The following is a 17,665-nucleotide window of genomic DNA, read 5'->3' as shown; positions in this document are numbered from 1 at the left end:
ACGTGGTCAACGCCGCGGCGCCAGAGTAGCCTGTGGTCTAAGGTAACGCCCAGAAATCGGACGTTGGTGACTTGTCGAATCTGGTATCCGTTCAAATTCAGCGTCAAGCGTGTAGATTTTCTTTTCACTCCAGGAAATAGTACGAATCATGATTTCTCTGCTGATAGCGATAATCCAATCGTTGCCAAGTGGCCCTGAATGGCTTTTACTGCTCCCTGGGCTATTCGTGCGAGGCGGCGATGCTGGTAGCCGGAGACCCATATGCAGATATCATCGGCATATATAGATATCTTCACTGGTGTTCGATGGTTTAGTACTCTTGGGAGGGTACTCATGGCAATGTTAAATAATAAGGGAGATAAAACACTCCCCTGTGGCACACCGCGAAATATACGTATTTCATCGCTCAATGTGTCGCCAAGACGAACTCTGATGCGACGATCATTGAGGAACGTATGTATGAAGTGCAAGAGATGACCCGTGACGCCTATAACTTGCAACTGGCTGATGATGGCTCTTTGAGACACGTAGTCGTAAGCCTTAGAAACATCCATGAAAACAGCAAGTGTCGACAGGCCATCCGCACTGTAATGTTCTATGTGGCTTAGCAGGTCCAGCACATTGTCTTGAGCGCTTAGACGCTGCCGAAACCCAGTCATGCACGATGGTAGTTTCCGACCCTGCTCGACATACCAAGTGAGTCTTGTGCACGCCATCTTCTCCATTAGCTTCGCTGCACATGAGGTCAGTGATACCGGTCTGTATGAGTCCAGAGCTGCAGGGTTCTTTCCAGGCTTCAGAACCGGTACCACCCATGCTACCTTCCATAAATGTGGGATAGCTGCACTGGCCCAGACTTGGTTAAAAAATGCCAGCAAATCACGCCGTCTCTCAACCGGTAGGTTAGTCAGCATCTGATTACTGATAAGGTCAGGTCCCACCGCACAGCGACGTCGGAGGCTGCTCATAGCTAGTTCCAGCTCTCTGAGTGTGAAAGGAGCATCCATTAGAGACGACGATAGCAGCGGGGGCGGGTTGGTTGTGCCAGCTGACCTTCCGGAAGAGTATATTTCAGCGAAGGCATTCGCAAGACAAGTGAGTGTCTTGCCTAACTTCAATGCTAGGGCTTCAAATGGCTTGTTTGGTCGAAAGTTTCCAGCAAGGTTATTAACGACCCACCATATCCGTGGAACTGGTGTGAAGACCGATAGGCTTGCACAAAATGATGCCCATTGATCTCTTCTTAGTTTCCTTGTATAACGTCGAATTACTGCGTTAATCCTGTTGAATATAGTCTTCATTGGTGGGTCGCCCTTCGTCCTCATCAGCCTCCGTTCCGCTCTTCTACGGGCAGCGCATAGATTTTTGAGCTTTAGATCCGGAGCGGGGAAGGGGTCGGGTAGCTTCAGCTCAGCGGTAGCCAATCTCTTGCTACGTAGCATGTCCGCGAACAGGTCTCCAGATGATTCACTTAGGCCGTCCCTGTACGTATCCCAATGCGTCACCGGACAGGATCTTCGGCCGTTGGTTCTATATCCAGCAATGTTAACGAAGACAGGAAAATGATCACTGCCCATTCTATCTTTACTAGTCGTTGACGATGCGAGGATGTCCGTTGAGTGCAACGTCAAGTCAATGACACTGTAAGAGGCCGGTGGTCGAAAAAACGTTGGCTGTTTGTCATTTGCCACGCATAGTCCCTCGGTGTTTAAAGCACTAACAATTTGCTTTCCACGTGCATCAGTCGCCTTGTCGCCCCAGAGAGTATGGTGCGCGTTGAAGTCGCCGCATATAATCCTAGGAGCTGGGCAGCGGCTGCAGAGGTCTCTTATAATTTCTCGCATCGAGACCTTCAGGCGAGAGCTCACATACACGGAGGCCACGCTGAGGCTTCGGTTTCCCAGCCGCACTTGTACAGCAGTGACTTCCAAAGCACTGCTGCAAAGGTCTTGCACTGGGAGAACGTAATGTGGGATTTCACGTCTCACATATAGCTTGGCGCTTCCGTTCGGAAATGTCGGAATACTTTGGTTTCCAAGTGCGACATAACCAGCCATTGATCTGGAACTTGGAAGACCAGCCTCGGACAGGGCCAATATCGGCACAGGCATGTTACGCAAGAAAAGCGACAGTTCAGGTAAATGGCACGCAAGACCCGCACAGTTCCATTGCATAATAAGTGGCACCTGTGGACGAGATGGTGAACATTGTGTCCTGACCGCATCCATATTGACAGGTGCTTTAAAAAGAGGCGGAGCTGAGAATCACTGACTCGAGAGCCAGGACTACTTCGAGCATCTCCTTCATCGAGCTCGCCGGCATCTTCTCTATGTGTGATCGCAAGGCCTTGAAGAGAGCACGTAGCACCTGCTGACAGTCCTCCTGTGGTGTGTTTTCATCGCAACGCGATTGGGGTCGCTGCAGTACAGACACATAACTTCGCTGTTCCGGTTGTTCAGCAGTCTTCTCGTCTACGGGGCCTCTGTTCATTGATTTCACTGTTTTAGCCGGTCCACTGCGCGATGGCACCACTGTGTCCTGGATTCCTGGAGAAGGCTTCAGGCTTGGAAAATCAGTTTCACTCTTTGAGCTACATCTCATTTCGTGTGAGTCTCTTTGACTTTCTGTCTTTTTCTTCGTCGTATTTTTCTCATCGTTTCCTGTTGGCCCCAAGATAAATGTTTTCTTACGCTTTATTGCCGCTGCCCGCATAGGACACTTGCTATAACTAGCTGGATGACCACCACTACAGTTTGCACATAGAAATTTCTCTCTGCACGCGCATGTTTTGAAATCGTGGGGTCCTCCACATCTCTTACACCGCTGCTCACCACGGCAGTGCTTGGCCACATGTCCATAGCGCTGACACTTGAAGCACCGAGGTGGTGTCTCAACGTAGTCAATGGTCTCGTGTCTTGTGAAGCCCAAGTTGATCTTCTCTGGACGGTCTGTATTTGGAGCGAACGTAAGAACCACGGAGCTGGTTCGCCTGGACTCCCAATCGGTTTCGGAAATTTGGACGCGTCGAGTGACTCTCCTTGCATGGTAAACTCCTTGTGGTTTTAGGTATAACAACAGTTCCTCGTCAGTGTACCACTTCGGTACTCCTCTAATAATGCACGTGTTTTGCAGGTACGAATTGGGCACTCGTGCTGAGATTGCAGTCCCTGAGATTGACTTGCAGCTGAGAAGGGAATTCACATGCTCTTCTGTCTGTACATCTAGAAGCAGGGCTCCTTGAGCAGTAAAGCGGCTCCTAACTGGCGATGCGCCAATAATTTTTTCAATTTCCGTAGACAGAACAATGGGATTTACTTTTTTCAGGTCGGCTCCTTCTGTGGCAGGCGTAACAATCACTGGGATTCCGACGGTCCTCTTCTTGCGGTGCCGCACAAGCCTGAAGCCTTCATCGTCCAGATCTGTGATGTCAGCTATGTCACAATCGTCAATAAGCGTAGACTCGTCGTCTGTTTCTGCAGCCTTGTATCGCTTACAGTCACGGTTGCTCTCAGGGTCAGTCGGTGGCCTCTGGCCCGGTGTCAGGTCAGGCGTAGTCATGACGGAGCTCGCACCGCTACCAGATCGGGCTCTTCTGCAGGCTCCTATCGAAGCGACGGGAGGAGAAGGCACCCCCGGCCTCCGGTAGGGAAGGTACCTTGGCGAGTCGTCCGACGTCTTCGACAAATCTATGACAAAACGTCGAAAAAATTCAAAAACGCTAGACAGTGAGACAGCAGTGCGACTGTGTCGAACCAAACTTCTTCTTCTTTCAACTGTGACGTTTCATGACAGCTATTGCAACGAGTATAGAAAAGGGAGCTACGTTTCATTTCTACGTGGATTTAAACATTGAAGTAAATTCAGCTTTATCTTTCTGCTGTCAGTCATACTTCGGGAAAGCATTCCTCGCAAGCAAGCAAAGCTTATGCTATGGTCAATTGGGCTCCAAAATTTGGTGCCTACATTGTTTACAGTCCTCTCTTGTGTGCATATTGCCCTCTCGAGGTAATATCTCGTTATTGTTAGCTAAACAATATGCTTCAGAAGAACTTCACTTTGGCCTAGTTGGTATTTACTGCATATCATATTGACCGCAAATAAACCGTGATGTTTATGTGTTCTCTCCCTCTGTCCCCGTCTTTATTTGCGGTCAATATGATATGCTGTAAACAATATGCATTTCATCAGCTTACGAGTAACTGCTTCCCATTAGTGTCCACCTCCATCAGCGTTGCTCACCTTTGTCATTAGTACGCTCGCGAAATTCCCGACGCTTAAGGAGCTCTTCAGGAACCTTGGCCTCCAGGAGAGTCTGTAGCAGGTCTGGGCGAGCAAGCTAGGACGAGAAAAGAATGTAGACGAATTAGCGGTTGCGCGCATTCTGGAGTTGGCGCAACTTACAGGAAGATTTAGTTCATGCTCAACACTGATGCCACCTGTTCAAATACATGTAAAACAGTGATATTATTTTCTGGGATAACCTTGCAGCTGATATGAATTAAATTTGTTGCATTTAAAAAAGATCAATATTCTAGTGGCTGTTGCACATTGAATTTTGATATACGACCTGAATTTTTTTTTACTGATGTTGCCGGAAATGGGCAAGCTTCAAAAAAAAAAAAAGTAGAAGCACGAACTTTATTGTTTCATAGCTTTGCAACAAGGACATGTCCCAGTTCTGTAAACTGCATCCATCAGATAATCTAAAGCGAACAAATTCATTATCTTAATTTTTATAGTTTAGGTAGATTTGTTAGTAATATACCTCCGAGTCTGTATAACATATTGATTTTGTCCGCTTTACGTGTATTAATAAATGCGGTGAACAATATTATCCTATCTTTTTTCATTGCTAGGCTACAGAGTTATAAACGTGATAGTTGTCTTTTTTTTTTAAATTTTACAATTCTAAGCAATTGTAAGAATATTGATGGGCTAGATCAAAATATGCTCTTCCTGCCATAACTTATTCTTTTTTCTTTTAAAAGCAACGAACCTGATTGACTTCGGTGCAGTGGTTGCCGATACAAACGATTTATCTTTTCTCGTGTACTTAAATTTGCAATTCAACTTTAAAAATTAAACAATAAAAAAGATGGAGCAGCTGCGACGTACCCTGTTGGAATGTATATACAGCAAAGATTACGAGGCAGATTGCGCGTACTTTCTTGTCTGGCTCAAGGATGCCCCGAACGAGAAGCTGAGCAATGCAGTGTACGTATGAAAAGCAACCAGCGTTATATCGGTTGAAAGAGGCAAGCTGGCTTTCCGCGCGGAAAGTCAATGCGTTCTTGAAGGCGCATTGACTTTTTTTTTCTGTTTGCTCATAGCGGCGCTATAGCGATAGTTCATCTCGATGAGCATGCGCTGTATGCCAGCCTTTTACCTTTCGATATCCATTGCTCGAAGTATATAGTGAAGTGTCTGTTGCGCGTCAGCGCGGGATGCATTGTTGTTGCTATTTGTTTCGCCTCTCCTACTCTTTCGTCCTATGCGCAGCCAAAGTGATGCAATATTCGTCAATGATTTTCCTTTAAGAGGCGGTTAAGTCGCACTTACGCTTGGATCTTTATTCCTCGTTGCAACAATGGGTTCCGCCTTCTTGGCCAGGGCCGTGAGTGGCTCGTTTCCAAAGTACCGCTCCAGGAAGCATGTGAATGCTACGAGGCTTTTTACTCCTGAGAAGAATTCTGTAGAAAAAAAGTTGACAATGAAGTGAACCAGCGTTTGCTCATTGTGCGTAACTGTTACGCAGGTGAACAGAGGCAGTCATACCACATCAACATTCATTAATGTGCATGATTAGGATTATCGCTCACGTACCTAAATCTGGACCATGCTTTACGCCATAAGTTTAAGGATTAGATGAAAAGTCTGTAAAGGAAAGGGACGCGATGAAGGGGAGGGGGAGAGGTGGGGTTTTACGCAGCTTAGCTCTGGAAGCGAAAACAATCGCCGCCTCGCGCGGATTAGGCTTTACAGCAAAAAAGTTTAAGGGTACTAGACTGAAGCCCTGCAAAGGAAGGTGACGGGAGGTGGGTGGGAGGTAGGAGGTGGGGTCGAAGGCAGGTTAGCTCCGTGGGCGACAATAATCACTGCCTCTTTGCGCCGATCCTAACTTCCTTGCATGCGTAATCATGCGAACGACAGTTAACAAGTGGAGTCTGATATCTCGGAGCACAGGCGCGCTAGAAGAATTCTTCCAAGTGATGCTGTGTAGAAACGCGACGGCCTCTAAGTGTTGAATACAAACATACACGCTTAATGCAGTTAATAGAAGGTTAATTATTCAATTTTAGTGAATTGGGCTGCTGACAGCGATAATTATAATCTCACTTTGCGTCCCCCTAACCTCATAACTTATTTGCACAGGTGGTCCTCGTGCGCCTCCCATTGCCTAATTTTAAGAAAAGCATAAATCCTAATTTTGAAGACACTGTATATGTAATTCATGGCAATGCTTTAAACTGCCATTTATTGTGCCACATTTTATTTTCATGCTTTGTATAGCCCCTCGTGCATAGCTGGCGTGCACAATTTCGAAACAAATAATATAGACACGCACACGCACCTTTATCGCATTCGCACAACAGCAGCGCAACACGAGTTCTCTCTTCTAGTAATTGCAACAAACTCCGAGCTTCAGACAACTACCGCATATAAAAAACGACATGCTTTCTATGTATGTCTGCGGCTGCGAAGAACGGACACCTTATTGGGACTGAATCCCTAAAGTTCTCTTACCGAGACAGTCTCGAACGCATTGCGGTGATTGGACAATTGGGCGCCCTCCGTTCAAGATGTACAGGAACACCGTCCCCATCGATCGACAGTTCACGTCGCCGTGAAGACGCTTTTGCTCTTATTAAGTGCGACTAGCCTGCGCGAACGTCTTCGCCTGCCTGACGCCGGCCGCTTAACTGCAGACATTGTTCGCTTCTTTCATCTATCTATCTATCTATCTATCTATCTATCTATCTATCTATCTATCTATCTATCTATCTATCTATCTATCTATCTATCTATCTATCTATCTATCTATCTATCTATCTATCTATCTATCTATCTATCTATCTATCTATCTATCTATCTATCTATCTATCTATCTATCTATCTATCTATCTATCTATCTATCTATCTATCTATCTATCTATCTATCTATCTATCTATCTATCTATCTATCTATCTATCTATCTATCTATCTATCTATCTATCTATCTATCTATCTATCTATCTATCTATCTATCTATCTATCTATCTATCTATCTATCTATCACGTTTCAATTCATCCTATCCTTTACCGCGAGGGTAGCATAGCCGATAGGAGAATCTTCTGGTTAACTACCCCGCCCCCCTTGCCTTTATCCCATTCTTTTCCCTGTCTCCCTGTTCATCTTCGTGTGCACATATTTTTTTTTTTGGTTATGCAGTTCTTTTTCTTGCGTTCTGCGGCTGTACTCACGACCAGCCCTCTGGTAGGCGCTTTCGACGACGTTGAGGACGTACGACCTGGCCGAGTTGAAGTACTGGTCGTTCGGCTTGTTCTGCACGTCCAGGTAGATGCCGCAGGCGGTCTCGGCCGTCAGCTCGAAAGCCAGAGCGCCGAGCAGCGGGCTGACGTTCGCCTGTCCGTCGGCCGCTTCTCGACAGCGGGCTTCGAGCAGGTCGAGGAAACGGTCCACTGCCTTGTTCATGATGCTCACCATCTGCAGTGAACAGAGAAAGAGAGAGAGATATGAAAGGGAGGCAGGGACGTAACTAGCCGAGAGGCCGGCTGGCTACTCCTGCGATGGGGAGCGGGATAAGGTTATGCCAGTCACTGCGAAGCTCCACTTCTCGCCAGTGTGTGCCCTCTGCGTGAGTTGTCCTGGGAATTCGGGCGTGTTGTACGTGACTGCGGCCATTAATTGTCGGCCATCGCGGTAGCTCGCCGGCTGTGGCGCTGCGCTGCCGAGAGCGAGGTCGCAGGTTGGAATCCCGTCAGATGGGGGGGGGGGGAGGGGGCTGCAGTTTGATGAGGGCGAAATGCAGAAGCGCTAGCGTACTTGTATTTACGTGCACGCTAGTGTTAGTCCCCGCGAAGTGTCCTTTGCTTTTTAGCTCTCTGGCAACGCCGTTCCTTATAACGAACTGTGCAGTTTTGTGCCGTCAAACACCGCACTATACGTGTCGATGATTGAGGAATAGGCGTCCCCGCAGTTGGCATGTTATCTCTTCCTTTACTTTCATTTCTTTTTTCCCTATTACGTTTACGTTGCAATTTTTGAAAACGAGGTCAAGACATATAATTAAGCATTACTTTGCTTAATTATATGTTGCCGTCATTTAACTCTTCGGGACTTTCATAGTACTTATCGATACACAGGCACGCCCGTGCGCAGAGATATGGTGGTAGAAGTGTATCCTAGAGGAAGTGTTTCCTTGGTGGGGGCGAAGGAGAGTGAATTTTGTTGCACTCTGGAACATGATGACGTGCTCGCGGCAGCTGAGGCGCGTCCACGTCTTCCAATATAATATGCGGGTACAGAAGCGCTTTTCTGAGCGAGCGCTTATGTCGCCTACATTGTATCGACACCACATTAGGATATGCTCAGATTGCTCACTCACCGAGATTCTCTGGGAGACGAGCTTCAGGTTCAGTAATCACCAAACGAAGAATTTTCCCGTGCACCTCAAGGAATCTGCATTTCCGCTCTCACTCATACAGCTGCAGTGCTTGCAACGCCAGCCTCTACACTTCCGCGAAGAACGTGCAGTATGGCGCTATCTGCGCCCACCTCCCGCTCGCATAACTGCCTTATAATGTGATAATGTAGTGTGATTATAATTTTGGGGGGACGTCACCCAGTTTGTGGAATGTATGTATGTATGTATGCAAGCATGTCCGTATGAAATCACTCTCACGTTCATTCTTCAAAAAGAAAAAAAAGAAAATTCTTTAAAATTTATCTGGTCAGTGGTGAAATCGAACTCGGGCAACACGAGCTCCTTAAGCACAGCAGCCCGGCGTTTTAGCGTAGCAACCGCAGATGCGCGGCTGCAACGGAACAATTCTGTGTCCGCACGTACCGACGCGCCGTGCCTCATGGATGTCACGCGCGTATTTCGCGGCGGCGATGCTAGGTGGCGCAGCTCGTCAAAAAAAAGCGCGAGAGAGGATCCCGGCTGCAGCACACGCCGCATTCATGGTGCGTTTGGGCGATGGCAATTCAGTGTGTCGCTGATTATCCTAATGTGAACCGCATTAGCGCATGACCGGGGTACTTGGAGAAGTATGGGAGAGGCCTTTGCCCTGCAGTGGTCCTAGCGAAGCTGCTACTGCTGCTGCTGCTGCTGCTGCTGCTGCTGATGATGATGATGAACCGGGTTAATGTTGATGTTCACGGGGAGATGGGTTCTGCGGGAAATTTTTGGTATTATTTAGACTGTAGTGAAGAAGAGGAAAGCTAAAGCGGGCAATCCTCTCCAGCGCTTTTGCTCCGGAAATGCCGCTCGTGCTGAAAGTTCATGCCCTGCTCCAATTGTCGGACCAAACGCTGGTAGCTAAGAAACAGCTATACAGGTTGGGAAGAGTGCTTTGGCCTACAGTGTCAATGGGTGAACTTGGATCGCGTATCCTACGCTCAGTCATGCCTGAAGACACATCCTAGCAAACACCTCCTAGTACATCCCGGCCAGTGCCTCCTCAGTCCGTCATGTGCTCTGACCAGTGTGCCTCGATCGCCACAGGGGCCCTGGAATATTCAGCGGCGTGGACGACAATGACGTGAAGGACTGGCTGACGATGTATGAGAGGGTAAGCGCCCACAACAAAGGGACGACGCCGCATAATATAACAACGTGCTTTTCTATCTCGCGGGTATGACCGGTCTCTGGTACAACAAATACATTCCACGTAGACTTAAGGATGGACCATACAATTCAATCTTCCTGTGTTCAAAGACACTTCAAGGACGCTTCCTACATAGTTCAATTAAAAAAAAAAACAAAGATAAATGTGGAGTTTTCGCACAGTTTTGCCGCATGCACACGCGCACACACAAATATGGTCGCACCCTCATTTGATGCCAAATGAACACGTAAGTATTACAAAAATCTTACTCGTCGCAACTTCGCCGATGTGAAGGCCATTGAGACGAACCGCCTGACGAATTTCCACCGGTCAGCTTTTGCAAAGGAGAGCGAGTTCCGCTGCTCTGAGCGGGACCCAACCATGGTCCACACCTCCTGCGTTAATAAAGAATGAGCGAAGAATCATGGATATAAATGAATAAATAGATATGGCATAACTTTTGGCAACTGCTGAGGCAGTGTATTAGCCACACTGTTGGTACGCTCTTGACCTCGTTTTACATTACTTCCGCGAAGTAAGTGGAACGTTCTCTTGTAAAAAAAAATTTGCAACTTATTTATTGAAAGCTAATTGGAACAGAAGTAAGGTGTCCTACGTACCAAGTTTAATATGTGTGAGAGTAGGTTAAAGAGTACTGTACGGTAGCAGTGAAAATCATCTCGAACGAAGGAAGAGGGAAGGCTCAAAGGTATTTGTTTGACGTAGGCTACACCTGGTACGCGCAACGTTTTAGCAAATGTGTTCCACTTGTTGGGGGAACCTACGCGAAACGAGATCGAGAGTGTACGGCAGGAAGAGGAGGTTAGTACTAAATAACATGGCTGCTGGTCTCGTGCAAATAAGTAATTGTTAAACTCGTTTATATAGCAACTGCAGCACACGGCACTGCCCCTGGCGATCTACAGTTACCACCTTCTTGCGGCACCCAATTCTAGCTATAGAGTATGTGTTTTTTTTTTTCATTATCATCGCCCAACAAAATATCCTGCTTGTCCGACAGCGTTTCCCTTTGCTTTGCATTTATTACATTATTCTACAGTAAACAGCCAGCCGTTTGCTCTACGTATTACAAGAAGGGCCAATTTCAGCTCCTTGAGAATTTTAACAACAATGCCAGCTATATTCGTATTCGAAACTTCATATTCTAAACTGCTGTTTCATTTATGCATGACCTTGCTCCTATCACTACTCGTTCAATTGCGCGTAGTGTGGTTATTAGATATCTTTTGAGTTTCGTCGTTATCTTGCGACTTGGAAACACGTAGATTATGGAGCTGGTCGAATGCGTTGATCATGCGCTTTTCAGTAATATTCATGAGCTGTGGTGCGTAGCGAAAGAACACCAGCGAAATGCTTCCCAATGCAATTATTCGTTCGGCCATCTTTCTCATAATTCAGGTATGATAAACATATGATGGTAAAGAAAATAACGAGATATTCTCCATCCCTACTAATTCTTTACGTGAATACAACTGCTGCTGTTTCTGATGGAAGACGTGGAGCAGCGTGACACGCGAAATGTGCAGGTACTTGATATTATTATCAGGTGTTGCCATGGTGAGAAAGGCCTGTTTTGTCGTGCTTTTCTGATAAAGAGATCTGTCTCAGAACATTTCCAAAGAACGCGGTGACGGTGCAGCCTTGATGCATTCATTCTGTGGTGAAAGTCCTTTTAAGCTTACGTGTCTCTTGCACATACACCCCTTGTTTCTAAGATAACAATAGCAAGTAGATATCTCAGCAAGGGCCAGCACCTTTGTAGTGCCTGCAATGCTATCGCATAAAACTTAGTATTCCAGGTACCGAAAAGAAAGGTGACGCCCAGTTGCATTGTTTATTTAGAGCAACGCTCCGATATCTACGAGCACTCAACACACAGAATTAGGCTTCTGCGGATGGTTTGGTGACACTCATCATTAGTACAACACTACTCATCATTCCGGCGAAATCGACTGCAAGCTAATTGAATTGACACACAATGTTACTAAACTGATGGGTGCAAAAGTTTCTGTACTGAATGCTGTTCTTGCACTCATTATTAATGACCTGCTTAAACAATGATCAAGCAAAACTCTTGCTTGGGCTAGTTGGTTCATGCTTGAAGTAGTAAAGGCAAGGCGCAGAAGACCAGGACTCAGGAAGAAGAACACAAACGGCGCCGGTCCTGTCGTTTGTGTTCTTCTTCCTGAGTCCTGGTCTTCTGCGCTTTGCCTTTACTACTTCAACAATGAACTGTCTACTGCAACTTTTCAGCTGCCTTCTAAGGTTACACAGTGCTGTGTCACTGGGACCAGATAAAAGAACCGCTCTCAAATCTACAAGCTTTTTTTCCCCATCAACGCAAAGATCGTGATGCAGCCTTGCAGCAGCTTCCGTAACAAAGCGGTATCTCTGAGAATGACCGTGCCACGAGAGCGGACGGTTGGCGCGGTTTCATTCTGCTCTCGCAAAGTAACGGTGTGTCTTGGTTTCAATCGATGGCGTGTGAGTGGACATTACCTCTCGGGGAGTCGAAGGCTTTCGTAAATCTCACCTAAGTTCATTGCGCTCTGGATTCCGACCGCATCTATCACCTAGATTGTTTTTTGTGGTGTGAACAATTTTGTACGAATTGTGGCTTCAGCGTCGTCGCGTTTAGATACTGGTATGTCGTACTTGCCGGAAGCCCGGCCTAGCTGCGACGCAACCAGGGACGGGAGGCACGTGACCTGAGAAGTGCACAAAACAAGGCTCGAGGTCACTGATTCCAGTGGAGCCATTCTACGCAGTAGTGAATGGCTGCGCTACTCTAGTTTCTAAAGAACCACGTGCCTGGATAATCAACAACACCGCTGTGGGCTACGCCTTACATACGCGCGCACTTTAAGTTCTTTGTACTGCTTCGTTGTCCTTTCTCACTCGATTGTCCTCTATCCCTACCTTCCGTGTAGGGTAGCGAACCAGAACCGCCTCTGGTTAGCCACGTTGCCTTTCTATTTGTTGGAGCATTATTTCCGCAGCCGCATTTACTGGAACCGCTCTAGCTTGCTTGGGTAACTTTGGTATCTCGATCTTGTGTTCTTTGTAAAAGAAGCTTCAGTTGTCTTTTCACAGCTCCAAGACAAGGCAGTCTCCAAGACAAGGCAGTCTCGATATAGATGGATGGCCACATGTCAGAACATGAAATATTTGTGTGCCGTCTAGATATTTCAACGAAAACTGCAAATTCTGCTAGTGGACTTGCACTCGTCATAACAAACATAACTCAGCTTACGCACTCTCAGTAAACTCAGTAAACATAACTCTCAGTAAACATAACTCAGTAAAACGCACTCCCATCTTTGTCCCTTTGTTTTCAATATCTGGCTGTTTCATCGAGATCTGAGATCTTGACCTGATATTATTAAGCCAGAAAGGACTCCGTTATCTCCGCACGTGACCTGGCGGGGGAGGTTCGTGCGAAACCGTGAATATTTTGACATCTATGTGTGAAGATTTGCAAAATAAGCGCAGGAGTTAAAAATTTAAAAATATTGTCACAATAAGAAATGCTGGGGGCTTTAATCGCTGAACTATACGACTACTCACCCCTCTATCCACAAACTTGCCGAAGTCTTTGATGAAGACGCGCCTAAGAAGTTCGAGATCCTTGACCATGAGAAATGGGGCATCGCCGTTAAACATCCTGCGTCAGTTGGAGCAACAAAGTCCATTGAATTTGTGGTCCTTGCAGTAGCAGTTACAAACTATTAGCACCAAAAATATAGGACCAACTATATTCTGATGAGTCGCCTTACATTAAATAGAATAATCATTCAAAAAAGAGCTCAAAACATTTCAGAGTACGACATCTCCGACGTTGATTCCGTTTTTGTGAATGAAGCCCTACACCTGTAAATCACCTGAAAAGAACATTCGCAAGCCTCAGAACGTACAAAATAGTTTAAGGTTACAGAGATACGTAGGTTTCTACCAACAATTTTCGGCTTCGTGTCTCAGGAGATGTCACGTGGGAACATGACGTCGTGATATTTTCGTATTCAATCCTACTCGCTCTATTGTTTGCTGCACTGCCACTTATTCCTATGCCCTATCCGTCAGAAAAAAAAAAAAAGAAACAGCCGACCAGGTTAGTTAGGAGCAAGTGCAGAAATGTGGTGGAGCCATGTTCCTATGGGAACATTTCATAGGTCGTGGCGCCACGATGCACAGATGTCCTGAAAACGAAATCAAAACCAGTTCGTATGAAGCTATTACAGTTATTTATTTAAGGCACTCTGAGGTATGCGAGGACTTTTCCGTGGATTACAAGGTTGAAGCAAAAAGAAGACGACGCCAAAAAATGCCACGTTACTATATACTCTTGTGAAACTGAAGTTGCGCAGTAGGCTATGATGGAGGCATGTCGCAGGTCTTGGAATTGGTATTAACCGTCTGTATTCTTTACAGAGAACACAAACCACGGTATACGGGCGTTTTGCGTTCTGCCCCGATTCTCTTCGTTAGTGGCTGGGTGTACATCCTTTCTAGCTGAGCTGTTTTTTTTACGCCGGGATTGCAATGTTTCCCGAGCACGTTCCTCTACCGCTTTTCATTTTATCGCCTAGCATATCTTAAGCCGAACGGAACTTGGGATAGATTTAAATGTACTAATTTCGGCAGAATATTATTGATTGTGAATTTTCACTTTAACCGGAAAAAACAAAAGTCGGCGTACGCGATCTCAACGATAAAAGCAATTTTTACTAGTCCTCTAACGAGAAAATTATCCAGGAGCATGTTTCCGTATCGTGTGCGTTCAACACTAGTGTATACTTTGTTGATGTTTTATACTGTAAGAACAAGCAAGAAACAAGACGTCTTGACGTCCTAATCTTTATCAGTTGGTTATGAGGAATGCCTTAGTTGAAGCCTCAGGATTAAGTTTGATCTGCTGTGCTTCTTTAACTTGCAGCTAAATCAAGGTACATGAGAGTTTTTGGATCGAACCGGAGACCTGACGTAGAGCAGTCCAACGCCCGAGCCACTGGTCCACTGAAGCGGCTAAGAAAATTAACATTAATTAAAGCAAAAGACTGGATTGAGGAAATCGAATGTGCGATACAGAACAATGATTTAGGACTCTTCTATCGCCTAGCGCCATCTTCAAACTGACGTGACACTGCTGTGTATCTGTGGAAACATCAAAGTTGGCCCTCACAACACCCTCCCTTCACATATTGAGCGCTAGAAATTGCACTATTGTAATAAAACCGCAAAAAAGACGTTTATTGAGGTAAAAAAGTTTTACATCTCACCCGTAGATGTCACCGTATGTTTTTGACCACTCGTTCAAAACCTTTATTGTTTCCTGAAAAGAATATCGTGCAAGAAAATGAACAAAGAACGTTAGATGAATGAACAGCACTTAATGTTCAGCTCTCAGAGCCTTACCCAAGAGATCATTTGGAAAGAATAGTCCGATCGAGAAAGAAAAAAGAAGCAGGAAATGTGGTCTTTACTTCTTAATTAAAGCAAAGCGTTTTGTGCTTTCTCTGCCCAAGTTTGGTTTTATGCTTTATATGGGGGGGGGGGGGTTGAGGGGAAGGAAGGGGGATGCAAATGGTCCCCATACAAGAACATCGTCAAGGCTACATATTGTGCTTGTTGCCAAAATTTGCAATGTATAATAAATAAATAAATAAATAAATAAATAAATAAATAAATAATCAGCAGTATTGCTCGCCAACCTCAGCGAAAGCTTTGCTTAAACCGATTCCCATAGCACGTTAGAGGCGCATAACTTTCTTTTATTAGCGGATGAATTCAGCAAAGAAAACAAAAGATGACCAAGAAAGCACTAGAAAAAAAAGGAAACAGAAAGGATGCGAGAGAAATGCCCACTTGGGGGGAACATTTCGGGAGCCGTTTTATCCTCTTAAGCACAGAAAAAGTCAAGCTAGCTTTAATCGCCTCAACAATCGCTGCACCCTCGCACATTTCTTCCTCATGCCCAAAAGTCTGAAAGCGTCTAAGCGGATATTTGCGGCGATTTGCATAATACACGCACGCGCATGTGCAGTTACTCAACAGGGCGTTGCAAGATACGTGTTTGGCGATGCACGATTGAGCTCATGCCATGTGTTACTTCGTCTGCAGATCACGTGCCACTGGCGTGAACAAAGACGATGCGGGGGTATGGCCACATATTGTGAGAGAAACTGAGATTGCATAAAAATGATCGAATGGCTGCGCCACGCAATAGGCCCCGAGGATTCGATTGCCGGACCTGCAATGTCATCGGAGCTGTTTTTTTTCTTAACAAATTACTAAAGGAGTCCTAATGAAGTTTCCAATGCGAAGCTTTCTTTACCTACCATTCCATGGTTTCATCTTGGTGGGCCGGCATTAGGTTGGTCGCTGTTCTGGTTTTCGCCGATTAGATTCGCAAGAACTGAGGCGCGTCCGGCGGCGGGATTCGAACCTCGGTCCCCCGTCGCAGCAAACCGATGCTGCAATTTTAATGCGTTATTCGGCTTCATTTTATTGGCGTTAATTATTCTGTCGACAATTAATGCGTCCGTGTTTCTTGATACGGGTAAATATGCGCTCTGTCTACTTTCAGTTCAACTTGTGCAGTGTTATGCACAGTGCACGTATACTTTAGACAACGTCGTGTTTTTTTTTCTTTCCCGTACAGTTATGACACGATGCTTGTTGGTTCATGGAAGTGCCCAGGGAACTCGTGTAGTGCTAGAAAAACAACTACAAGGCAGGGAACAGGAGGGCTGAACCACTTAACGTGTTAACACGAGAGAATGTCATTCGAAAGAAAACTGCACTGCGCGATTAAAATTTTCTGCGATCTGTTCTTTTTTCCAGAAGCCTTTCCCCAACGTTGCAAAACATTGCAGGATTCGCGTTGGCCAAAATTACTTATCTAAAAAGCACAGGGCACTTGAAAGTTCCACTCTATTTATTTGCAATAGTTAGGTGATAAACTATATGGCACATTATTCAACCAGCAAGAACAAATAATGAAGAAATTAAATGCAAACCAATAGCAAGTTGCACTATGCTCCTACACACAAATAATTTTCGGTTGAATATTCCATAGTGCATCTGTCACCATTTTCTTTCATTACTATAAGGACGCATTTAAAATTTAAATATTTTTTAAACATGCTCACCCACAACACGATGCGAAGCGGCACATTACTGACGCCAGCAGAAAATATACATTTTTTTTGTGCAGCAACATAATATTGTTAACGACTCTGTACTTGGGCACATTTTCTCTCTTTGAAACTGTAACAAATTGCACTGTAGTGCTTTTCCCCATAGATTCCTTTTGCGGCTGCTGTACGAAGGATGTTTTGGGCAACCGAAGACAGTTTAGCGAATTCGTTTTTCTTTTTGCAGCAAGTCTCCTGTCGTTCAAACAGTTTTGCATATATTCAATTGATGCAAACATCCAACTCGTTTTCATTTTAATACAACTCTGGGACGTCTGGACGCTCTCGAATGTATGCATTCGCCACCACTCCCCACTCCAATACCACGCTACATCTTGTTGACACGCGGAGCTGCTGTCAAATTGTTGTTATTGTTACCTCAAAACAGAGCTCGTACGCACGAAGACGACACGCCGCGCTTGAGTGATTGAAGCGTACACCCAACAAAAACACCAAAAAGGTCGTTTTTTTTGTCCACTGCGCCGCCCCCATTCGTACGTTGGGTTGTCCGTTTGTGACGTGGGCTGGAGAACTTCTACGAACCCGAGGTCTTGATAATCTGGAAGCAATGCTGACCAGAGTTTTCCAGTGTCGCGAAGACGAAAGCATTCCAGCAGAA

The 17,665-nt window shown here is 45.6% G+C and overlaps 1 protein-coding gene across 1 annotated transcript in view; it reads right to left on the bottom strand.

The window, feature by feature from the left end:
* LOC142590214 (cytochrome P450 3A41-like) overlaps positions 1-17,665 on the bottom strand; it is a 79,897-nt gene that overhangs the window by 44,038 nt on the left and 18,194 nt on the right. The window contains exons 3-8 of the mRNA XM_075702134.1: positions 15,130-15,182; positions 13,421-13,517; positions 10,102-10,227; positions 7,463-7,706; positions 5,560-5,690; positions 4,240-4,336 (exon numbers count right to left, since the gene is read on the bottom strand). Coding sequence (XP_075558249.1) covers positions 4,240-4,336; positions 5,560-5,690; positions 7,463-7,706; positions 10,102-10,227; positions 13,421-13,517; positions 15,130-15,182 — 748 coding nt within the window. The remainder of the gene's footprint in view (positions 1-4,239; positions 4,337-5,559; positions 5,691-7,462; positions 7,707-10,101; positions 10,228-13,420; positions 13,518-15,129; positions 15,183-17,665) is intronic.

Source organism: Dermacentor variabilis, chromosome 8 (assembly GCF_050947875.1).
Source record: "Dermacentor variabilis isolate Ectoservices chromosome 8, ASM5094787v1, whole genome shotgun sequence".
NCBI classification, from domain to species: domain Eukaryota; kingdom Metazoa; phylum Arthropoda; class Arachnida; order Ixodida; family Ixodidae; genus Dermacentor; species Dermacentor variabilis.
Note: the sequence above shows the minus strand (reverse complement) of the source record. Positions and strands in the feature narration are given on the sequence as shown.